This window comes from Chiloscyllium punctatum, chromosome 2 (assembly GCF_047496795.1).
Source record: "Chiloscyllium punctatum isolate Juve2018m chromosome 2, sChiPun1.3, whole genome shotgun sequence".
NCBI lineage: Eukaryota > Metazoa > Chordata > Chondrichthyes > Orectolobiformes > Hemiscylliidae > Chiloscyllium > Chiloscyllium punctatum.
In genome coordinates, this window is record NC_092740.1 from 92,519,801 (window position 1) to 92,535,829 (window position 16,029).

The 16,029-nt window shown below is 42.2% G+C and overlaps 1 protein-coding gene across 1 annotated transcript in view; it reads left to right on the forward strand.

Moving 5' to 3' along the window:
* LOC140486527 (solute carrier family 28 member 3-like) overlaps positions 1-16,029 on the forward strand; it is a 226,467-nt gene that overhangs the window by 116,576 nt on the left and 93,862 nt on the right. The window contains exons 9-10 of the mRNA XM_072585796.1: positions 6,444-6,524; positions 7,866-7,946. Coding sequence (XP_072441897.1) covers positions 6,444-6,524; positions 7,866-7,946 — 162 coding nt within the window. The remainder of the gene's footprint in view (positions 1-6,443; positions 6,525-7,865; positions 7,947-16,029) is intronic.

The window sequence follows — 16,029 nt, forward strand, 5'->3', positions numbered from 1 at the left end:
GTGGGGGACTCCAGAACTAGAGGGCATAGGTTTAGGTTGAGAGGGGAACTAAGGGTCAACTTTTTCATGCAGTAGTCAAAAGGAAGTTGCTCATATATTGCACCTATTTCATCAAGAAAAGTATCATAGAACATAGAACATAGAACAATACAGCACAGAACAGGCCCTTCGGCCCTCGATGTTGTGCCGACCTGTGAACTATTCTCAGCTTGTCCCCCTACACTATCCCAAAATAATCCATGTGCTTATCCAAGGATTGTTTAAATCTCACTAATGTGGCTGAGTTGACTACATTAGCAGGTAGGGCATTCCACGCCCTTACCACTGTCTGCGTAAAGAACCTGCCTCTGACATCTGTCTTAAATCTATTACCCCTCAATTTGTAGTTATGCCCCCTCGTACAAGCTGACCGTCATCATCCTAGGAAAAAGACTTCCACTGTCTACCCTATCTAATCCTTTGATCATCTTGTGTGTCTCTATCAAATCCCCTCTTAGCCATCTTCTTGCCAATGAGAACAGATTCAAGTCTCTCAGCCTTTCCTCATAAAAGCAGCCTTTCCCTCCAGACCAGGCAACATCCTGGTAAATCTTCTCTGCACCTTTTCCAATACTTCCACATCCTTCCTGAAATATGGGGACCAGAACTGTACACAAGTGTGGCCACACCAGCGTTTTATATAATTGCAGCATGATATTGCAGCTCCGGAACTCAATCCCTCTACGAATTAAACCTAACACACCATATGCCTTCTTAACAGCACTATCCACCTGGGTGGCAACTTTCAGGGATCTGTGTACATGGACTCCAAGATCCCTCTGCACATCCACACTACCAAGAATTTTCCATTGACCCAGTACTCTGCCTTCCTGTTATTCTTCCCAAAGTGCATCACCTCACATTTAGCTGCATTGAACTCCATTTGCCACCTCTCAGCCCAATTCTGCAGTTTTTCCAAGTCCCCCACACTGTACCATTCTTCCAAACTGTCCACTACTCCACCAACTTTAGTGTCATCTGAAAATTTACTAATCCATCCACCTATGCCTGCGTCTAAGTCATTTATAAAAAATGACAAACAGCAGTGGTCCCAAAACAGATCCTTGTGGCACACCACTCGTTACCGGACTCCAGGCTGAATATTTCCCATCAACCACCACTCGCTGCCTTCTTTCAGAAAGCCAGTTTCTAATCCAAGCTGCTAAATCACCCTCAATTCCTTGCCTCTGCGTTTTCTCCAACAGCCTACCATGTGGAACCTTATCAAAGGCTTTACTGAAGTCCATGTATACCACGTCAACTGCCCTACCCTTCTCAAAAAACTCAATGAGGTTTGTGAGACATGACCTGCCCTTGAAGAAATCACGTTGACTATCTGAAATAAAATTGTTGCTTGCTAGATGGTTATAAATCTTATCTCTTATAATCCTTTCTAAAACCTTGCCTTCAGCAGAAGTAAGGCTCACTGGTTATAATTACCTGGGTCATCTCTACTGCCCTTCTTAAACAAAGGCACAACATTTGCAATCCTCCAGTCCTCTGGTACCAAACCTATAGACAATGACGACTCAAATATCAAAGCTAAAGGCTCTGCTATCTCCTCCCTAGCTTCCCAGAGAATCCTCGGATAAATCCCATCTGGCCCAGGCGACTTGTGTACTTTCACTCCTTCTAGAATTGATAACACCTGTTCGTAACTAACCTCGATCGTTTCTAGTCTAATATCTCGTACCTCATTCTTCTCCTCAACAATATTCTCATTTTCCTGAATGAAAACCAATGAGAAGTGTTCGTTTAGCACTTCTCCGATCTCCACAGGGTCCACACTCAACTTCCCACTTCTGTCTTTGATTGGCCCTATTCGTACCCTAATCATCCTTTTATTCTTCACATACCTACAGAAACCTTTAGGATTCTCCTTTATTCTATTTACTAAAGATTGCATGTGCCCTCTCTTTGCTCTTCTTAACTCTCTCCTTAAATCCTTCCTGGCTGATCTGTAACTCTCCATCGTCTCATCTGAACCATCTTGCCTCATCAACACATAAGCCTCCTCCTTCTTCGTAACAATAGATGCAATTTCTGTTGTAAACCACAGTTCTCTTACCTTATCACTTCCTCCCTGTCTGACAGGGACAAACCTATCAAGGACACGCAAAATCTGTTCCTTAAACCAGCTCCACAATTCCATTGTCTGCATCCCCTGCATTTTGCTACCACATTCTATGCATCCTAATTCTTGCCTAATCGCATTATAATTGCCCTTGCCCCATTGATAACTCTTGACCTGTGGCATGTACCTATACCTTTCCATCGCTAAACTAAACGTAACTGAATTATGGTCACTCTCTCCAAAGTGCTCACCTACAACTAAATCAAACACCTGCCCTGGTTCATTACCAAGCACCAGATCCAGTGTGGCCTCCCCTCTTGTTGGCCCTTTGACATACTGTGTGAGGAAACCCTCCTGTACACATTGGACAAAACCACATCCATCCGACGTACTCGAGCTACAGTATTTCCAGTCAATGTTGGGGAAGTTAAAGTCCCCCATAATGACCATCCTGTTCCTTTCACTGCTACCCAGAATAATTTTGCTAATCCTCACTTCCACCTCCCTGGAACTCTGCAGAGGCCTATAAAAAACTCCAAGCAGTGTGACCTCTCCTCTCCTGTTTCTAACCTCAGCCCACACTAACTCAGTAGACGACTCCTCATCAAAAGTTCTCTCAGCCAATGTTATACTATCCTTGACTGACAAGGCCACACCTCCCCCTCTTTTACCGCCTTGCCTGTTCTTAATGAAAGATCTAAACCCTGGAACCTGCAACATCTATTCCTCACCCTGCTCTATCCATGTTTCCGAAATGGCCACAACATCGAAGTCCCAGGTACCTATCCATGCTGCAAGTTCACCTCCCTTACTTCGGATACTTCTGGCGTTGAGTTGAACACACTTCAAACCACTTCACTGTCTGCCATCACATTCCTGTGACCCTGAAATACTGTCCCTGTCCTTCCTACTCTCATCCTCTTGTGCACTGCAACTACACCTCCGGTTCCCATCCCTCTGCTGAGCTAGTTTAAACCCACCCGAGTAGCACCGGCAAATTTACCACCAGGATATTAGTATCCCTCTGGTTCAAGTGAAGACTGTCCTGTTTGTACAAGTCCCACCTTCCCCAGAATGAGCCCCAATTATCCAAGAACTTGAAACCCTCCCTCCTGCACCACCCTTGCAGCCACGTGTTCAGCTGATATCTCTCCCTATTCCTTGCCTCGCTATCACGTGGCACGGGTAACAAACCAGAGATAACAACTCTGTTTGTTCTATCTCTCAGCTTCCACCCTAGCTCCCTGAAATCCTGTGTTACATCCCTATCCCTCTTTCTACCTATGTCATTGGTACCTACATGGACAACGACTTGAGACTGGTCACCCTCTCCCTTCAGGACACCAAATGTACGATCTGAGACATCACGGACCCTCGCAGTTGGGAGGCAACACATCAATCGTGAGTCTTGTTCACTCCCAACAAATGGAGAACCTCAATCCCTGCTGTACTCCCTGTGGCAACATCTTAGCCAATCAGAGTTTACCTGCATGTTCTGAACTTTTTTCAGTAAACTGAGATTGATGGTTAATGGTTCCTGTTTCATCTCAATGCCAACCATGGTGCAAGCAATCTGCAGTTTCTTCTTATGTTGTAAATTGGTGTATTGCTTTTCCAAGTTTGAATTCTTGCATGGCAGGTCCTGATTAGTATAAAATTAAAGGTTTGATTTCATGTTTCTTTTTAGTAATGTTTGAGTTAAACATTCTTGTTTATAGCTATTTGATAGCATCGACCTTGAGTATTGTTGAAAAAAGACACATTTTGTTTGTCTTTGCATGTTTTAGCACATTATCAGGAATATTGATGTAAAAGGAGAAAACATTTTCTTATATGAGAAGATCATTGGTTGGCAAGTAGACTCAACTGGGGTAGAGATGATGCACTAGAGAATGCAGCAGTTAGATTATTACTCACAGTTAACTACCAAACTTGTTTAAATTCAAACCAGGCAGACTGGCTCTGATTGACATTGTCCTGAGAATGTCTGTTCCCTTTTTTGTTATGATGAAGCAAGCACAATGTCAGTACACATTCTTTCTGTTTCCGAAGAACTTGGCTTTGAGTCCTAATATATGTAACTCCATATGCACAAGCGAGCTATGCTACAAGTCCAACTGATAATCTTACTTTCGTTGTCAGCATAATTCTGAACACACTCAAAAGTTATTTTCCAAATTCATATCTAATGTTGGACACAGTGTTTTGAGTTTTGCATGAATGGGCTAATTAGGTATGATCAGTACCTTGCTTTTTGAGAATAGCTGAAGAGACATTCTGTATGATACAAGCTGCTAGTCTTTGGGATGCACAGCCTATATTTATCCTGACATGGAAATTCATATACCACATTACTGATTTGTGTCAGAATGTCTTTTTGGCTTGATGGCAACATTCTGTTAAACACCACGCGTATTGCTACTGCGCAGTACTAATGTGAAACAGCAAGTTTTGCCTCTTAGTCAAACTTTTGAGGTACTTTAGTATTCCATTGAAGTTAGATTGGGCACTTTTCAGGACCTAAAGTAGTGGCAAAAAGCTAATTCAAGAGTTTGCATGATATACAATGAGATTCATTCTGATCCAGGAAGCCATTGTCTCACAGGATGGATTTTTTGATGTGCCCTACCTTAGCATCTTGCTTGCATGCTGTGCAGTTGGCTCAGGTCCTTTTATGAAATGGGCCAATAAGCCAATCTTATGGCATGTAAAACTGGAGGGGTCCCAGCATATTTACGTGACGTAACCTTGGAGTAGACAGTAGTAAGGAATCCCGAGGCATTGTTCTTGTTATTATTTATGATTACAGTATGTCACTTTTGATTTTATTTAATGATCATTATTTTCTAGTGACTCTTTTACAATGACATTATCAATTAACCCTGCCTCGTAATGTAATCAAGATCTAAGACAGCTTTATCCTTTGTCAATTCCATAACACGTTGTTCCAGGAAATGGACATAAACACATTCTACAAACTCTCCTTCTGATCACACTTGCTAATTTGTAACACTACCTTTGTTGCATAATCCAATAATTTCTTATTTAATGCTCTGGCCAATGGTAAAACTATTGTCAAGAGGTCCACAAATTACTCCCTGCGCCACAGTGTTTTCTGATCCCTTCGATTCCTAACTTCCACTAATACTGAATTGAGAGTGTGTTGCTGGAAAATCACAGCAGATCAGGCAGCATCCAAGGAGCAGGAAAATCGGTGCTTCGGGCCAGCGCCCTTCATCAGGAATGAGGCCTCATTCCGGATGAAGGGCTCTGGCCTGAAATGTTGATTTTCCTGTTCCTCGGATGCTGCCTAACCTGCTGTGCTTTTCCAGCAACACACTCTCAAATCTGATCTCCAGCACCTGCAGACCTCACTGTCTTCCACTAATATTGATGCTGCTTCGTGATCTCGAAGACCAAATCTTTTCTTATTAATATCCTTATGTCATTCTTTATTCTTAGGGCTACAGTTTCCTCCTTTGCCATTCTGTATCTCTTTCTAAGATATTGTATACTCTAGAATATTTACCTCCCAGCACTGATCACTTGGAACGATATCTGTAAGATTGATTTTATTTGTTCCTCAAGTTCATCTTTCATATTGTAGATGCATCAAGCATTCAACTAAGGAATCTTTGACTTTTTAAAAACTTCTATTACCTGCAATTATCTTATTTGCTAATGCACAATTTATGTTAATGTCTCTGTCGCTTCCTGTCTTACTCTGTTTGACTTTACCCACATTAGTATACAGTTTAGTGGCCTCAACCTTATCCTTTGGATTTCTAAATCACTCCGCAGTACATACTAGATCCCCATAACTGTCTGATTCACAGTTATACCCTGCTGTCCTTATTAACCAGCTCCAAAGTTCTAGAAGAAAGTGAGGACTGCAGATGCTGGAGATCAGATTCAAAAATATGGTGCTGGAAAAGCACAGCCAGTCAGGCAGCATCTGGTGAGCAGAAGAGTCAATGTTTTGAGCATAAGCTCTTCATCAGGAATCAGCTCCAAAGTTCTCCCGAATCTAAGGGGTGTGATTGCCTACTGGCACAATCCAGGAAACTCACCCCTTCATGATGTCCCGTAATGCTTTCAACTAAAATTCCAGGCCGGCTACTCTGAGCTGAGCTTGCGCAGGTTGCAAGTATGCTTCTCCATGATTGCTTTGCATTTCCACAGATTTCCATGTGCTGCATTCATGATATATTGAAATCCTTGCCATGTCTGTCTAGCATTATTTATTTCGTTAATTAGTTGTCAATTTACATTGCTAAACATTCATTCAGCCATAGTGTAATTTACCAAATGCACTTTATTTTGTTATTAGGTTTTACCAATAGTGATTTTCTTCAGCACAACAATTTCCATATTGTATTATCTTGGATTTATACAATGGCTCATTTTGAAGGTATGCAAATTCAAACACTTTTTAATTAATTTTAAAATTTGGCTATTTGCCCACACTAAACTCCTATGCATTAGGGTGGACTGATGACAGGTCATTTATCAGTGTAGATCATTTCAACATGGAAAGAACCGTAATTGAGGTTTTCAGTATATGTGCTAGACCTTGTTAGAGGACTGTACCCAGAAATATGATGTGAATCAAGTTGCTATTGAAGTTTAAGATATGTATAATGAGAATGATCACTGGATGTAATGATGTTATTTCTTTCCACAAATAATGACAAAAAAAAGTCCCACTCTCAGTCATGTTGCTGGCTTTATAGAACTTAACTTCTGGATGGTGGTTCACAGAGTGCTCAGTCCTTTGATCTAAGTGGGACTGGCTTGCAGTATAGTGCCTGTTTCTTTTTACAAATAGGGAAATGAGTTGAAACATTTTGTTAAAGCTTTTTCACTTTATTTGCATGGCTTTTTTTGCATATGCCACCTCCAGATGTAAGTACACCATCCACACTTTGAGGATGGCTGAAAAATGTAAAGAAGACCTTGTCCCTGAAATCTTTATACCTTTTTCTCTCCTTTGTTCCTGGATCTGATGGTCTTATTCAAGTTATTGCTTGAATTGTGCTAGAACGTTTGCCCCCTCCACCAAATCTCACCCCAGTTTTCTACCTTTCTGCAATCTTCAAATGGAATCTAGGTATGAATGTGTCACTATAATAACACATTGCACACTTTGCAAACTTTGAACTTAAGCTTTGATACTTTTTTTTCAAAATACCGCTATTCAATATTGTGACAAGGAACATCAGAATTCAAATTGATTTAAACAAATGGAGGAATTATATTCAATTCTGCATAGGCCTAAAGCTATCAATTGTTAAAAAAATAAAGTCAATGGTACATTTACAAAAACTATTTTTACAAAACGCTCTGCATTATAGATCATTAATTACTTGTGGTCCTCCACCTTCCAAACCCACATTCACTTCCGTATAGAAGCACTAGGGCAGCAGATACCTGAGAACACCATGACCTGCACATTCCCCTGCAAGTTGCTCACCATCCTGACTTTGAAAAATGTTGCCATTCTTTCACTGTTGCTTGATTGAAATCCTGGAGTTCCCTTCCTAACAGCATTGTGGATCAACCTACATCGTGTAGACAGCACCAGATCAAGAAGGCAACTCACCAGCACCACCTTCTCAAGGGCAGCTAGTGATGGGCAAAAATGGTGGCCAGCCAATGCCACCCATGTCCCACAAGGAAATAAAAAACTAAAATGATTAAATTTCTTTGTACCAATTCCAGGAGATATTTTAGACTGTTTTCCATTTTTCAGATTGGCTGGATAATGCAAATGTCCATGAACACATCTCCCACAGAGTCATTGGTAGCAGCAGGCAACATTTTTGTGGGACAGGTGAGTAATGCTCAAATGAATAAGTAGAGTTAATTTTGGTTAACTTGCCAATTTAAGCATTGCAAGGTCAGTTCCTTCTCTGCCTCCATTTGGCACCAGGCATACAGAATGCAGTGGATTTGTGATTTAGCTACAATGACCTGAACTTCCCTTTAATTCCAGTTGAGGTCATCACTTCCCATTCTCATTCCTGGTCCAAGTTGCTTCTGAGAGGGCTTTGCATCTTAAACTTTTGTTGGAAATACAGCCTCTGCATGAGGCCCTGTCATGGACTTGCTGCTCGGTCTTCTCAGATCTGAAGTGGAGCTGTCAAAGGTTTTCTTCGTGGATTCTTTCTTGATTATATGTTTTTGGAGATAAGTCTCTTGATTAAACTTAAAATATAAGCCATAGCTATTAAATTAACCTGGGGCAGTTTTTGTAGAGGAATAAGACGGTGTTATTTTCTGGGTCTGTAGATTGTGAAGGAGCAATAATGGCCTTTGCAGTGGTATGTACTTCTTGTCAGATGTGGGAGTTTAAAGAGAGTTTAAGGGTTACTGCGGATTATATATGCCATAAATGCTGTTTGATGCGAATCTTATCAGATCGAGTGGATCGGTTGGAGAGACAGATAGAAGCGATGAGGAATTTGCAACAGCAACAGTATGTGATGGATGGCAGTTATAGGAAGGGGGGAATGTCTCAGATACAGTCACATAGATGGGTTAACTCCTGGAAGGGTGAGAGAGGTCGGCACCGAGTGCAGGAGTCTTTTGTGGATATACCCATTTCAAACAGGTATGCTGTTTTGGAAAGTTTAGGGGTGATGGATTCTCAGGGGAACGTAGCACGATCAGCCAAGTTTCTGGTATTGAGACTGGCTCTAGTTCAACGAGGGGTACGTCGGCTTCCAAGTGATCAATTGTGTTAGGGGATTCTGCAGTCAGAGGTACAGACAGACGTTTCTGTGGCCAGCAGAGAAAAAACAGAATGGTGTGTTGTTTCCCTGGTGCCAGGATCAAGGATGTCTCAGAGAGGGTGCAGAATGTTCTCACGGAGGAGAGGGGTCAGCAGGAGGTCATTGTTCACATTGGAACCAACGACATTGGAAGGGAAAAGGTTGAGACTCTGAAGGGAGATTACAGAGAGTTAGGCAGAAATTTAAAAATGAGGTCCACAAGGGTTGTAATATCTTGATTACTCTCAGTGCTACGAGCTAGTGAGGGAAGGAATAGGAGGATAGAGCAGATGCATGCATGGCTGAGGAGCTGATGTATGGGAGAAGGATTCACCATTTTGGGTCATTGGGATCTCTTTTGGGGTAGAAGTGACCAGTACAAGAAGGACGGATTGCACCTAAATTGGAAGGGGACTAATATACTGGCAGGGAAATTTGCTAGAACTGCTTGGGAGGATTTAAACTAGTAAGGTGGGGGGGTGGGACCCAGGGAGATAGTGAGGAAAGAGATCGATCTGAGATGGGTACAGTTGAGAACAGAAGTGAGTCAAACGGTCAGGGCAGGCAGGGACAAGGTAGGACTAATAAATGAAACTGCATTTATTTCAATGCAAGGGGCCTAACAGGGAAGGCAGATGAACTCAGGGCATGGTTAGGAACATGGGACTGGGATATCATAGCAATTACAGAAACATGGCTCAGGGATGGGCAGGACTGGCAGCTTAATGTTCCAGGATACATGTGGTACAGGAAAGATAGAAAGGGAGACAAGAGAGGAGGGGGCGTGGCATTTTTTGATAAGGGATAGCATTACAGCTGTGCTGAGGGAGGATATTCCCAGAAATACATCCAGGGAAGTTATTTGGGTGGAACTGAGAAATAAGAAAGGGATGATAGTCAGAGGGAAATTGAGAAACAAACTTGTAAGGAGATCTCAGCTATCTGTAAGAATAATAGGGTAGTTATGGTGGAGATTTTATCTTTCCAAACATCGACTGGGACTGCCATAGTGTTAAAGGTTTAGATGGAGAGGAATTTCTTAAGTGTGTACAAGACAATTTTCTGATTCAGTATGTGGATGTACCGACTAGGGAAGGTGCAAAACCTGACCTACTCTTGGGAAATAAGGCAGGGCAGGTGACTGAGGTGTCAGTGGGGGAGCACTTTGGGGCAGCGACCATAATTCTATTCATTTTAAAATAGTGATGGAAAAGGATAGACCAGATCTAAAAGTTGAAGTTCTAAATTGGAGAAAGGCCAATTTTGACGGTATTAGGCAAGAACTTTCGAAAGCTAATTGGAGGCAGATGTTCACAGGTAAAGGGGCGGCTGGAAAATGGGAAGCCTTCAGAAATGAGATAACAAGAATCCAGAGAAAGTATATTCCTTGGATGCTGCCTGAACTGCTGTGCTCTTCCAGCACCACTAATCCAGAATCTGGTTTCCAGCATCTGCAGTCATTGTTTTTACCAGGGTGAAAGGAAAGACTGGTAGGTACAGGGAATGCTGGATGACTAAAGAAATTGAGGGTTCAGTTAAGAAAAAGAAGGAAGCATATGTCAGGTATAGACAGGATAGATCGAGTGAATCCTTAAAAGAGTATAAAGGAAGTAGGAGTATACTTAAGAGGGAAATCAGGAGGGCAAAACCGGGACATGAGATAGCTTTGCAAATAGAATTAAGGAGAATCCAAAGGGTTTTTACAAATATATTAAGGACAAAAGGGTAACTAGGGAGAGAATAGGGCCCCTCAAAGGTCAGCAAGGCGGCCTTTGCGTGGAGCCACAGAAAATGGGGGAGATACTAAATGGATATTTTGCATCAGTGTTTACTGTGGAAAAGGATATGGAAGATATAGACTGCAGGGAAATAGATGGTAACATCTTGTAAAATGTCCATATTACAGAGGAGGAAGTGCTGGATGTCTTGAAACGGTTGAAAGTGGGTAAATCCCCTGGACCTGATCAGGTGTACCCGAGAACTCTGTGGGAAGCTAGAGAAGTGATTGCTGGGACTCTTGCTCAGATATTTATATCATCGATAGTCACAGGTGAGGTGCTGGAAGACTGGAGGTTGGCAAACGTGGTGCCACTGTTGAAGAAGGGCGGTAAAGACAAGCCAGGGTACTATAGACCGGTGAGCCTGACCTCGGTGGTGGGCAAGTTGTTGGAGGGAATCCTGAGGAACAGGACAAACATGTATTTGGAAAGGCAAGGACTGATTCAGGATAGTCAACATGGCTTTGTGCGTGGGAAATCATGTCTCACAAACTTGATTGAGTTTTTTGAAGAAGTAACAAAGAAGATTGATGAGGGCAGAGCAGTAGATGTGATCTTTGTGGACTTCAGTAAGGTGTTCGACAAGGTTCCCCATGGGAGACTGATTAGCAAGGTTAGATCTCATGGAATACAGGGAGAACTAGCCATTTGGACACAGAACTGGCTCAAAGGTAGAAGACCGAGGGTGGTGGTGGAGGGTTGTTTTTTGGACTGGAGGCCTGTGACCAGTGGAGTGCCACAAGGATTGGTGCTGGGCCTTCTACTTTTTGTCATTTACTTAAATGATTTGGATGTGAGCATAAGAGGTACAGTTAGTAAGTTTGCAGATGACACCAAAATTGGAGGTGTAGTGGACAGCGAAGAGGGTTACCTCAGATTACAACAGAATCTGGACCAGATGGGCGAATGGGCTGAGAAGTGGCAGGTGGAGTTTAATTCAGATAAATGCGAGGTGCTTCATTTTGGGAAAGCAAATCTTAGCAGGACTTATACAGTTAATGGTAAGGTCCTTGGGAGTGTTGCTGAACAAAGAGACCTTGGAGTGCAGGTTCATAGCTCCTTGAATGTGGAGTCGCAGGTAGATAGGATAGTGAAGGAGGCTTTTGGTATGCTTTCCGTTTTTGGTCAGAGTATTGATTACAGGAGTTGGGAGGTCATGTTGCGGCTGTACAGGACATTGGTTAGGCCACTGTTCGAATATTGTGTGCAATTCTGGTCTCCTTCCTATCAGGAAGATGTTGTGAAACTTGAAAGGGTTCAGAAAAGATTTACAAGGATGTTGCCAGGGTTGGAGGATCTGAGCTACAGGGAGAGGCTGAACAGGCTGGGGCTGTCTTCCCTGGAGCGCTGGAGGCTGAGGGATGACGTTATAGAAGTTTACAAAATTATGAGGGGCATGGTTAGGATAAATAGACAAAGTCTTTTCTCTGGGGTCGGGGAGTCCAGAACTAGAGGGCATAGGTTTAGGGTGAGAGGGGAAAGATATAAAAGGGGCCTAAGGGGCAGCTTTTTCACGCAGAGGGTGGTACGTGTATGGAATGAGCTGCCAGAGGATGTGTTGGAGGCTGGTACAATTGCAACATTTAAGAGGCATTTGGATGGGTATATGAATAGGAAGGGTTTGGATGGATATGGGCCGGGTGCTGACAGGTGGGAGTAGATTGGGTTGGGATATCTGGTCAGCAGGGACGGGTTGGACCGAAGGATCTGTTTCCATGCTGTACATCTCTATGACTCTACTCCTGTTGCCCTAAATTTTTTGAGTAACTTGGCATATCAGGACAAGATCCTGGTAGATACTTCCACATCTTACTTTTGTCTTCTGATAGCAGTTGCCTTCCGTCTCCTCTCTAGGGATCAATTTCCATGCAATGACAACTAAAGTAGCGTGAAGTTTCATTTGATATCACCTCTCATTGGAAGAGAAGAAATAGTTTTCCTAATCAATTTCTCAGAACTAAGTTTAAGTCCTTGAGCATTTTCAGCAAAGCAACTCGATTGTGCCTGTTTTCCCTGATGGCTTGATAACTCAAATTCCCATGCCTTCGAGAACCAAAGATCACATTCCTAGACATTTCTATGAATTGATTTTGAACCTTCAAATTTCTCCTTCTGTCTCTTGGTCTGTTCACACCCTACCTCATTACCAACTACCCATGGTATTCCAATAATCACCAAGCCCACCCTATTACAGAATACATTGAGATTTAATATTTTCTTTCAAATTTGTTTTTATAAATAGTTTAATCCTGCATTAGGATAGCTGACAAGTATATCGGGGGCAAGAACCCTTTTTAGGGCTAATGACTAGATTCTGAGACTAGATTCTTTGGGAAGAAAATAGGATGGGTACCATTTTCAGGTTTATACATGAGCTTGCCCTATTTTTTGATATTTGCAGTACCTAAATGGTCGAGCTTGCCTGTACACAAACCAAGAAAAATCTCCTTGCCCTCATTATATTTAAGGAGTGTGTCAAGACTCTTCTGAACTTTGTGGGCGTCTGTAAAGATTCTGGAGTTAGCACTATATTCTGCATTTTTGAGTGTTTCTCACTGATATTTACCACATGAGATTGCATTGGACTGCAGTTATCCTTGTCAGCTCATTTTTAAAAAATAAGATTTTGCCTTGTATTATTATGAGTTTGGTGTTGTGTTCAAAGCTGTCTTTCATGATAGGAACATTGAAATCTTTGAGTGCCTTTTGGCATATTTTGGTGTTAACTTAAATTCTGCTCAAAAGTGTCATTGTCCAGTTCTACTATCGTATTATTTGGTTTCCATGCATAGTTTGTCACTTACTGCCCATTCCTCATCTAAACTATTTTACTCTATCAATAGACGCTGAACTGAATTTTAAGTTGAGGGGTGCACTGAAAGTAGGGGAACTGCTAGCACACAGGAACTCCAGACATAAGTGCACGATAACTATCATTGGTATTTTAACCCACTCACTATTATATGATTTCTGGGGTTCCTAACCAATTTATATCAGGAAATCTGATGAATGGTATGATTTCAACTTCAGCATTTAAGTGGACATTCTGAACATGCAATTTGAAAGAATTTGGAATTGACAGGCAAAGAAAACCATGTGCCAGGATGGAATCGAGACAAAGAAATATTGCCATTCATTTCAGAGTTGCTTCCCTGGATATGGTGCTGGGAGCTTTGAGGACACGAAGAGATGTTCTGTTTCTTAGCAATGGAATAAGAAGCCAATTCACAACATCCTGATGTGTTCCAACCAAACTCCTTGAATCTGTCTCTCAAGCTTATTATGGCAGAGCACTTCTCACACCAACTTACCTCTACCCATCCTTATATTCCATCTGCCTATCAAACTCTGAAACTCCCCTTCATGCTCTTCCGAAGGGCAGGATTTTCTGCTTTGAAATGGGTGTCAGGAATCAGACAATTTCCCGATGTTGCAATTCTGCCTCCTGAGCGGTCATGCCTGCCCACCATATTTTTACTTGTAGAGTTGGAGACAGGCTAGAATTGCAACGATGGTGTGTTGAAGGATGGTGAAGGCTCAATCTGTGGTACGAATTATGTCAGCAGAGGAGGTGTATCAGCCAATTCCGAGCCTTTTATAAGGCCTGCCGAAATGATATTCTTTTATTACTTTGCTGAATGGGAGAGTTTTCAGGAAGTGACTGTGAACGCTGATAAGTGGTGAAGCAATGATTTTCAGTGCTTCAACAGGCAGTTAAAAACGTTTACCTGTGAATACTTTTGTTAATGTAACTGATGGCTGATGCGTGATTGCCCTGTGAGAGTTCATGTTAAGAACAGTTCCTTTGTGTCCTCCCAGCCCATTCTAAGATTTGTTGCTATCTTTACACGCTTTCTTTGAAGACCTACCTTTGAGGACTTAGCTGGAATAGCCTTTCGCTGCTTCCCTTCTGCAAATGCCTGTACTTAACCAAATGGACATGCAGCAGTTCACAGCACAGTTCTGCAAGTGAGCACAACAGTTCTGCTGAGGTGTCAATCCCCTGTCTCAGATCTCAACATTGCAAATTCAAACAAATAAAGATCTAATGCAGGACAAAAATGTACAGTAAAGGGCAGAACCCTTAGTAGCATCAACATACAGAGAGATATCTAAGCGTACAGATCTACAGTTCTCTGAAAGTGGCAATGCAACTAGATGGGGGTGGTTAAGGCATATGGCATGCATGCCTTCATCCATCAGAGCATAGAGTATAAAAATTGGCAAGTCATATAGTAGCTGTTTGAACTATCATTAGGCCACATTTGGAATATCATGTACAGTTCTGGTCGCCACACTACCAGAAGGATGTGGAGGATATGGAGAGGGTACAGAAACAGTTTACCACGATGCTGCCTGTTTTGGAGGGTATTAGCTATGACAATGGATTACACAGACTTGGTTTGTTTTCTCTGGAATGTCAAAGGATAAGGGGCGACCTGATACAAGTTTACAAAGTTGAGAGAGACATGGATAGGATGTATAGTCAGAGTCTTTTCCCTAGGTTAGAAATGTTAATTTCTAGGGAACATAGGTTTATGGTAAAAGGGAGTAAGTTTAAAGGAGATCATAAAATCCTCTAGTGTGGAAGCAGATCATTTGGCCATCTGGTCCATACCAACCTTCCAAAGGACATTCCACCCAGACCCACCCTCATCCTGATAGTCCGCACTTTCTATGGCTAATTCACCTAGCCTGCATCTTCCTGGATGCTGTGGTCAATTTAGCTTGGTTAAATCACCTATGCTGGACATCTTTGGGCTGGGGAGGAAACCCACACAGACACTCACGGGAGAATGTGCAAACTCAACACAGACAATTCACTGACAGCAGAATTGATGCTGTGAGTTGGCAGTGCTAACTACTGAGCCACCGTCAGTTACTGATATGAGAGTCAGGTGGCAAGTGCCTGGAATATGCTGGAGGATGTAGTGGAGGTAGATATAATAGTAACATTTAAGAAGCCTCTTGACAGAGATATGTATAGACAGGAATAGAGGGAGGTGATGGCCTAGTGGTGTTGTTGCTGGACTATTACTCTATAGACCCAGGAAATGGACAGGGTTCAAATCTTGCCATGGCAGATGGTGGAATTTGAATTCAATTTTTAAAAAATCTGGACTTAAGAGTCTAATGTTGACCGTGAATCCATTGTCAACTGACAGTTTACCAACGCCCTTTAGGGAAGGAAGCTGCTATCTTTACCCTAGCCTGTCCTACATGTGACTCCAGACTCACAGCAATGTGGTTGACTCTTAACTGCCTTCTGAGGAGTTGGCATGGTCAGCGATACCCACAATCTGTAAATTAGTTTAAAAAAAGGTCCGCTTTGAGGCAAAAAGGTTTTTAGTTTAGAAAGGCATCA